General features: G+C 31.7%; 1 protein-coding gene across 1 annotated transcript; it reads left to right on the top strand.

Moving 5' to 3' along the window:
- Positions 1–4,266: 4,266 nt before the first annotated feature.
- Positions 4,267–5,429, top strand: LOC133288023 (uncharacterized). Its single transcript, XM_061485717.1, has 2 exons — positions 4,267–4,841; positions 4,984–5,429. Exons 1-2 carry the CDS (start codon positions 4,391–4,393, stop codon positions 5,064–5,066), a joined length of 534 nt encoding a protein of 177 aa, XP_061341701.1. The 5' UTR covers positions 4,267–4,390; the 3' UTR covers positions 5,067–5,429.
- Positions 5,430–8,187: the final 2,758 nt, after the last annotated feature.

Below are 8,187 nucleotides of genomic sequence, written 5' to 3'. Positions count from 1 at the left end.
ATGAGGCCTGATTTATTGGTACCTCAGCATTATCTCATAAGAATAAGATTTACAAATGGCTCTAGATCGTACTAAATTACCCATTTGGTTTTTCTACTATGTTTTACTAATTTATTTGAATTTGATTTATATAAAAAAAATTAGTTTATTTTCATAATTTGTCATGTGCAATTGATAGAACTAGAAATAAGATGGAGAAAAGATTATCAGAACTAGAGAAAAAGTGAGAGATGATGAAAAGTGATAATTAGAATTATAAGAATTTGATTATAAGCCATTAGATATAATTCTAGGAGAAGGATATTATAACAACCAAGTTATGTTACTACCATGTTACTACCAATTAATCTCACCGATAGATCGATTATGTTGATCCAACGGTTATATTTATTTCCATCTTTGTATGGTCATGATTCCCCATATTTAAAGTGAAAGCATTAAATATGAAAAACCATAACCATACAAAGGTGAAAATAAATATAAAATATTAAATTTGAGAAATCATGTCCATACAAAGATGAAAATAAATATAACCGTTGGATCAACATAATCGATCTAACGGTGAGATTGATTAGTAGTAACATGGTAGTAACACAACTTGGTTGTTACAATATCCTTCTCCATATTTCTAATTCAATAAAATTAAGTTGGTTGTAAAAACGGTAAAAAAAGTATAACAATAGGAATAACTGCCCCAATTTAATAATAAATACAATATATTGGTCCATGGACTGAGTAGAGAGAAAATTAAGGATGTGAGGAGAATGCGATTCCAATGCTCCTCAATCCTTAAACTAAAAAAGGCATTTTATTATTGGAGTTAAAACATTATTGATTTTGAAAACAAATTGGCTGACCCATTCATGATTCAACTCCTCCAGATGTAATCACGAACAACAAATTATATAAATTCATGTGTGTGTGGTTGCCACTTGCCAGCAACCATAGCATAAACTACACCCCAAGTGAGGGATTTTTTTATTTTCTGCCATTATAGCGATTCCGGCCGGGTTTTGCTAAAATGAGCAAATAATTTTTAATTGCTTTTGTTGACAAGTTGCATTAGAATGTTGATAATAAAAATAATTTTTTTATGTAATAGAACAAATATTATTTGATCTCATAGAAACAAAATCATAAATGGAACTCATAAATAAGAAAAGAGAAAATAAACAAATATAAGACTCACTCCATTTTTGTGTATGTTAGAAATTTGTCTCTCTTATTTAACATAGCAGAAATATAACTCTTTTGATAATACTAAGTAGAAGAAGGTTATATTTATAAATTTTTTGTTTATAAACTACATTAAGTATGATACTTTAATCAAGAATATATGACAGTTCATACTTAGTGTAATTTGTAAAAAAAAATTTGTAAGTAGAGCCTTCCACGAATAAGTAATTGAGAGCGGCAGCCAAGGTAAGATCACTGTTTTATTTATTAAAGAAAAAACATCACGCCCGGTTTAGAAAGATATAAGCTTTGCTTATGCGTTATCCCATTCCCATTAACCGTTCAAGATATAAACGCTCCTCCCATAAATGAATAGGTTTTGCGTAACCGGATAACACTTGAAGCTCAATGTTTTTTTTTGAGTAAATTCAATCTTAATTATTTATTTGAAGCGAATTAACTTCTTTTAATATTTTCATAAGTTTTGACTATTTGATCTGACTGTAAAATTAATCCGAAATACCAGACGAGACAGCAATGAAAACTTTTAAATCTCTTCTCACGAGCTCAATGTTTTTCTTTCTTTCCTTTTTTTTTCATTTGTTTTCTTTTTTACATGCCGAAGCTCTATTATTAAATGTGTATCTATGTGGCATATCCGTACGTATATGCTCAATTAATCAGTAATGGAAGAAAAGATGGTGTATGTAGGTCCAAATCGAGATTATTTCAAGTTGCTTCATGATTTTCTGACGTGTTTCTTGACCTACCACTGTCCGCACCACAAAATTGAAGTCTGATTATTAACATTGATATTTTTCTTTTTAAATATCGTATTCTATTATTTATGTATCGTATTGTATTCAATTACTGCAACTCAACCTTTTAAAGTTTGGTCAATTTTGGATGTTATTTTGATAATAAATTAGCAAAAGATTCGTATATATGTCTTTTTGTATGAGAAAACGGATATTATGTTGCTAACCATCATTCGCATATATATTAATTGGGATTAGCACTTCCAAGTAAAGAAAACAATGGTAATTATTGAGTATAGATTAATTATCATTTTTTTTTAAAAAAAATAGTCATTTAATTATATTTAATTTTCTTAGGTCATGGGCCTGAATCATGGACCCATGGCATGACCAACACACATACGATCTACTATTTCTTGCATACAGGTAGGTTAAACCCTCATACATGCATATTTACATCCACACACTCCACCATTTTGCATATACTGAATTAAGTGTCGATGTATTTAGGTGCTCAACCACCTTTCACCCCATCGAAATGCAAGATCTCCATCAATATAAGATTATTGATTAAACATATATAATTAATTATTATTATTTTTGGATACATTAAAAAATTAAATATACAATATCTATTACATATTACTCACACCCCTCACCACTAAACTAACCCTAATGACTTATATATAATTATATAATTAATTATTCTGGATCATGTTTCTTTCTTGGCAAATATCTAACGGTATTGAGAAAATATAGATAAAATATGATTTTACTTTTAATAAAATCAGGAACCCCAACAAAAAAATAAATAAAAGATACGTGTATCTAAATTGCTATCAATGATTAAAATTTAAAAGTTCAAAGGTGTGGCTAATTTGACCAGTTCACGGATGGACATTCTATTCAAAGTTCAAACGGACTAATTAAGATAAACGCTTGGATGTTTTGAGTTTTTTTTTCAATTAATATTTGGAGCAATTCCGTGACTCATGCATTGATTTAATATACAAAGGTAAATAAATAAATAAATAAAATCCCACTGCAGACCTGATTGTATATATAATTAATAAGTTCCTTTCAGGGTTGAAATTAACAATCAAATGAAGGTAAAATGTCCCGTACTTTTAGCTAATTAACATATATGGTCAAATCTTTTAGTATACTTTTTCGTATGAAATAATACATGATATTATATTAGACTTATTTTCATTTGAATTTACAATTCAAAATTTTTAAATTAATTATGCATATTTTATGTAATTTCAACTGTTATATAATTTATACTTTTAAAATTCTAATTAAATTAATTACATATATATTGTTTACAATTTTTAATATTTTTTTCTCTTTCGATCTATATTTTTAATAATTTTACCTGTATGAAAAAATATTGACGTAATACACAAGATCCTTACTAAGTTTATCAGTGGCTGACGCACCTAAATAATACCTTATTAGTTATTACAAGATACCAAATATAAAAAATAATTATGATTGTTATTATAATCATTGGAATCGTAGTTAATTGGAAATTTCGTATACTTATAACCGGAGAGATTGCTTTCAAGGTAATGTATCCGTCAAACAAGATATGTATCGTAAATGCGAAGCTCATTCTCTAATACGTAATTAAAAAAATAATCAGTAAGTAATCCAGCTAACGTCATGTATAATCCTCATAAATATCTCGATCAATTATACACAATATCCCGAGCGTATAGTTTAGTAACTAATTCCTTAAGCAAGAAGCAATTAGCTAGCAAGCTAGGTTATACTCCCTGCGGGCAAGGTAATTAATATACTAAATGCAATTATGTTTACATATGTCAGCAAGACTCAGGCTCGTTGATTGGCCTATAAAGGGAAATCAAATTATATTAACAACGGTATTTTTTAATATGTATTTTGTGAATCTCGTTTAATAAATAAATATAGGGTTATATACTTCTTCTATCACTGCAGATGGGAAAAAGTGCAGTAACATTTATTTTTATCGCGTCCGAATTCTGATGTGTTTTTTTTTAGGCCAAGATACGACCCTGTGTCCTAATGTTAATAATTTGCTACAACTTTTCTCATCAACAGCGCGAAAGGAGAAACGACGAACCCATAAATATATAGGATATTTCTGGGCCAAGCAAACAGGGAAACGAGATAATAAGATAATAAATGCAATTGCAAGGAAAATCAAAGAGAGAAGGAAAATAATGAAGACAGGTAATGATGACGTGGACCAATGAAATAGAGGTCATGGTGATCTACCAGCTCAGCACAGAGAAGACATGATACAAACACAGCCTTAAAGGGAGTGTTGTCCTTTCACATTCAAAAATCGCCGAAAGAAAAGAAAAACCTAATAAGCCATAGCGTTCTCTAATTCATCGTGCGAGGTCCCTCGACCTCCGCACAACAACAACAACAACTACAACAACAAGGGGCTGTGTTCATCACCCATGTCTGACACCAACGACTACCACGATCCTGAGCCGCCGCCGGAGTTTCTGCTCCGTCGTCCACCGCTGCTGAAAACCGCGTCGGCGGCGCCTCTTTACAAGCAGCGATCGTGGTCGCCGGATCTATATCGCGACGAGGCGTGGCTCCGCCGCAAAGGTAACTGGAAGAACCGTCGCAGCAAGAGCGTGACGGATGAGGACGTGGACGAACTCAAGGCTTGCATTGAATTGGGCTTCGGATTCGAATCTTCACCTGAGGTTGAGCTCGATCAGCGTCTCTCCGATGCCCTACCGGCTCTCGGTCTCTACTACGCCGTCAATAAGAGCTACAATGACTCCCTCGCCCCCAAGCCCGCCACAGCAACGACGCCGTCTTCCTCCGCCGCCGCGTCTGACTGCGACAGCACTTCTTCTCCACACGGCAGTCCCCACACCACCATCTACAGCAGTGGTAATTAAGAAGATTCTTACTTCAATTTATGTCTTAATTAACTTTAATTAATTAGATCTATCCGTTAATTACTTTTTTGTTAGGTTTAATGGTGCTAATTTAATACTTATTCTTTTCTTTGGGATTGTATTTGTATATGCAGGTGATAATCCCCAAACGGTGAAGACAAGGCTGAAGCAGTGGGCTCAGGTTGTTGCTTGTGCTGTGCGTCAACGTTCATATTGAATGATGATGATGATGATGATGAATGGGTGATGATTGTTAATTCGGGATTAACTCGGAAACTAAACCATGGTTGCCAAAGTTAACCATACAACCTCGTAGTATCTCCGTGTGATGTAAACGACAGCGATGTCCCACCGAACCGGACCGACCGTGGACCTTAGTTTAACCACCTGATTGTTTCGCGAAACCAAAGTAGTTAGTTATTTTTTATATTTGGGGCTGTCGGTAGCTCTTTTGTTCTGTACTTGTCCATTATTTGAGCTAAGGTAGATCTATATCAAATATAATATGCTACTAGTATATTTGTTTTGTTTTGTGTTGTGAGAAAAAAAAAAAAATTAGTTAAAAAGATGTTCTACCGCATTTGAATCCAGTTCTGCTCCTTTTTGGTATTTTCATTGTTTTTCTTTCTCCTTGGGCTTGCTACTTTTATTCAAACGCAAGGCCAAGGAAAGAAGAATATTGAACAACCTTGTAACTCTGACAAAGGATTGACTTGCTTGAGGGATATAGCTTGCTTTCTAACATGGGCTGGGTGGGATCGATACCTATTTCTTTCGTGAAAGACAACATTGTGAAGCTGGAAATTTCGACTTTGAAGCCAAACTTTGTCTTGTTCATATCATTGATTGGGAATATTTCGGTGCTGGCAACTTTGTGTCTTTGACTGATTGTACTTTCTAGCCTGTCATGGCTCATGTTCCATTTATTTTTCAGCGACAGAAAGCTTTGCGGGAATGGAATGTGCTTTGACTTTAATATGGGACTTGCGGTTTCCACTTTTCACACTGAGTAGCAAAACAGAAATTGTAGAGGTTGTTAAACACCAATCGTTTGAGCAACTTTTACGGTGAAAAATTGGAAGCTAGGATGAACGATATGTAGCTGAAATTCGTTCTTGAACTATTCTTGATTAAGACTTAAATGCAGGCGTCATTAGCTACCAGTGAGTATGCATAGGAAACAATAGGAGAAAGAAATTGCAAATCCACACACATTTGTGGGCCATTTTCGGAAGAGCAAATTATGAAGAGAAAACAAAAATACATTGATATTACAATATATTCTCTAATTACCTGTTATCAGCTCAAAATGCCATCTCTGTAAAAAGTTTTTTCTCCCTCCATATATGTGTCAAATGTTCTCAAACAAATGGTTATAAAATTCTATAGACTGGCACCATATTATAGGTCACCAATTGCAACGCATAAACGCACTTCCCATCGCCCCAATGAACCTTCCATGACTGAGTCTGAGGGAATAACTTGCTTCTGACTGCGTGCCAAGACTCTCGCATCCCATCATTTGGGATGGACTTTGAGTCATAAATCAGATGATTATAATTCAAATTTGTTATCTTATTTAATGGATAGAGTTATCTTATTCATAATTTTATTTCAAATATTTTATCTATTACAGAATGCAAATGATTATAAAATAAATAGCCCGCTATCACAAGAATAATAAATTAGACAATTAAAGTTTTCATTTCGAAAAAATCTATTCAAATAATGTAACTATAATGAGGGATTTTTCTATTCCAGTAAAAGATCATCTTAGTTGTTGATTTTCATCGATAGAATAATTTTAATTTATTTAAAATTAATAATTAATTACTTAGTATAACTCAATAAATTACAATCATTAAATAGATGAAAATCAATGACTTAGATGGAAAGTGAAATTTTTTAATCTTATACTGAAAGTAAAAGATCTTTACTTAATTATAATAACCCGAATATACTCGAAATAACAATTTTTTTTTTTAAAGCTGTTCTCGTTACCACTTACTCTTACTTCTCCTCGGACCCATGATCTATCAAGTTGCATAGCCCGTCCATGTGCGGATTGGGTTCCCTTTGGAGTTGGGCCATATTGATTCAATTTACATGTAGTTAGTTAAAAAATGGTCTGATTCAGACCTTTATTGGCTAACCCAAATGAACCCTTGACACGAGGTATTATCTGCACGGCTTCAGCCACATCTCAGCGTCAAAGTGAAGCAAACATCCCAAAGTCGAGAGACTGTTATGTACGTTAATTATGTACAAGTTATGTATACTAAAGTAATTAGCAAAGTTATGTACCCAAAAAAAAAAAATCAGCAACCGTTTTTCATAATGGGAAATCAATTCTTACATTAAGATATTCATTAGTTTTCTTTTTCTTTTTTCTTTTTTGCAATTTTAAACTTTTAATATTGAATAATCAACACGATATCATGTTACATACAAATAATCAAGCTTTTTGACCAATATATTTGTTTGAAAAAAAATTCATCGAAATACCCGAAACATCCGACTAACCCAGCAGGACTGGTTTCCCTACATTGCTCAGCGAGATGACCAATAGTCCTTTGTCCTCACTTATCCTATTAAATATTAATTAATATTATAAATAATAATTAGAGAAAAGATATACTTACCACCAAAAAAGTTTACAACCTTTACAACCAACCTAATCACCGTTTCGCCAATTTAACGGTTATAATTTATTGAAATTAATAATTAATTAATAAATGCGCCCAATAATTTCTAATAAATTATAACCGTTAGATTGACGGAAATCAACAGTGATTAGGTGGTTGTAAATGTTGTAAACTTTTTTGGTGGTAAGTATATCTTTCCCCTAATTATTAATGTCTAATAATAAAAAATGACACAATTACTCTTATCTTGAAAATTATTATTAAATTCTTGGTGTCAAATAATAATTAAAATCATTAATAATTATTATTTATTTGGTGCAATATTTTCAAAAATATTATAGATTCAAAAATATTAAGTTTATTTTTAATAATTTTTCTTTTTTTTTCTTTTTTTCATAGATTCCAATATTTGAAAATAAATTTTTTTTAACAATTAGTAATTGATAATTAATATAATAAATAACATAATAATTATTATTTTAAAATTAATATTAATATTTTGCAATCAAATAATAATTAATTCTAATTTTTCTGGTGCGATCCTTCAAAATCATTATTTGATAATTGTTTTTTTCTTCGCTCAAATTTTTTTTGTCTAATAAAACTTAAATTTCACCTAATTTCTAGAATTTTGAATCTTTCGAAAATAAAAAATAGCAGGATATGGTAATTGATCGCCTAAAACAAAATTAC

Source organism: Gastrolobium bilobum, unplaced genomic scaffold (genome assembly GCF_033153095.1).
Source record: "Gastrolobium bilobum isolate Gb01-03AN ecotype WA unplaced genomic scaffold, APGP_CSIRO_Gbil_v1 utg2810, whole genome shotgun sequence".
NCBI classification, from domain to species: domain Eukaryota; kingdom Viridiplantae; phylum Streptophyta; class Magnoliopsida; order Fabales; family Fabaceae; genus Gastrolobium; species Gastrolobium bilobum.
Note: the sequence above shows the minus strand (reverse complement) of the source record. Positions and strands in the feature narration are given on the sequence as shown.

What these genes read in the sequence shown, in the direction of transcription:
- LOC133288023 (XM_061485717.1), top strand. Translation starts at nt 4,391, where the DNA reads ATGTCTGACACCAACGACTACCACGATCCTGAGCCGCCGCCGGAGTTT. An exon ending in CACCACCATCTACAGCAGTG is followed by an intron (nt 4,842 to 4,983) that starts GTAATTAAGAAG and finishes TTGTATATGCAG; the next exon opens with GTGATAATCCCCAAACGGTG.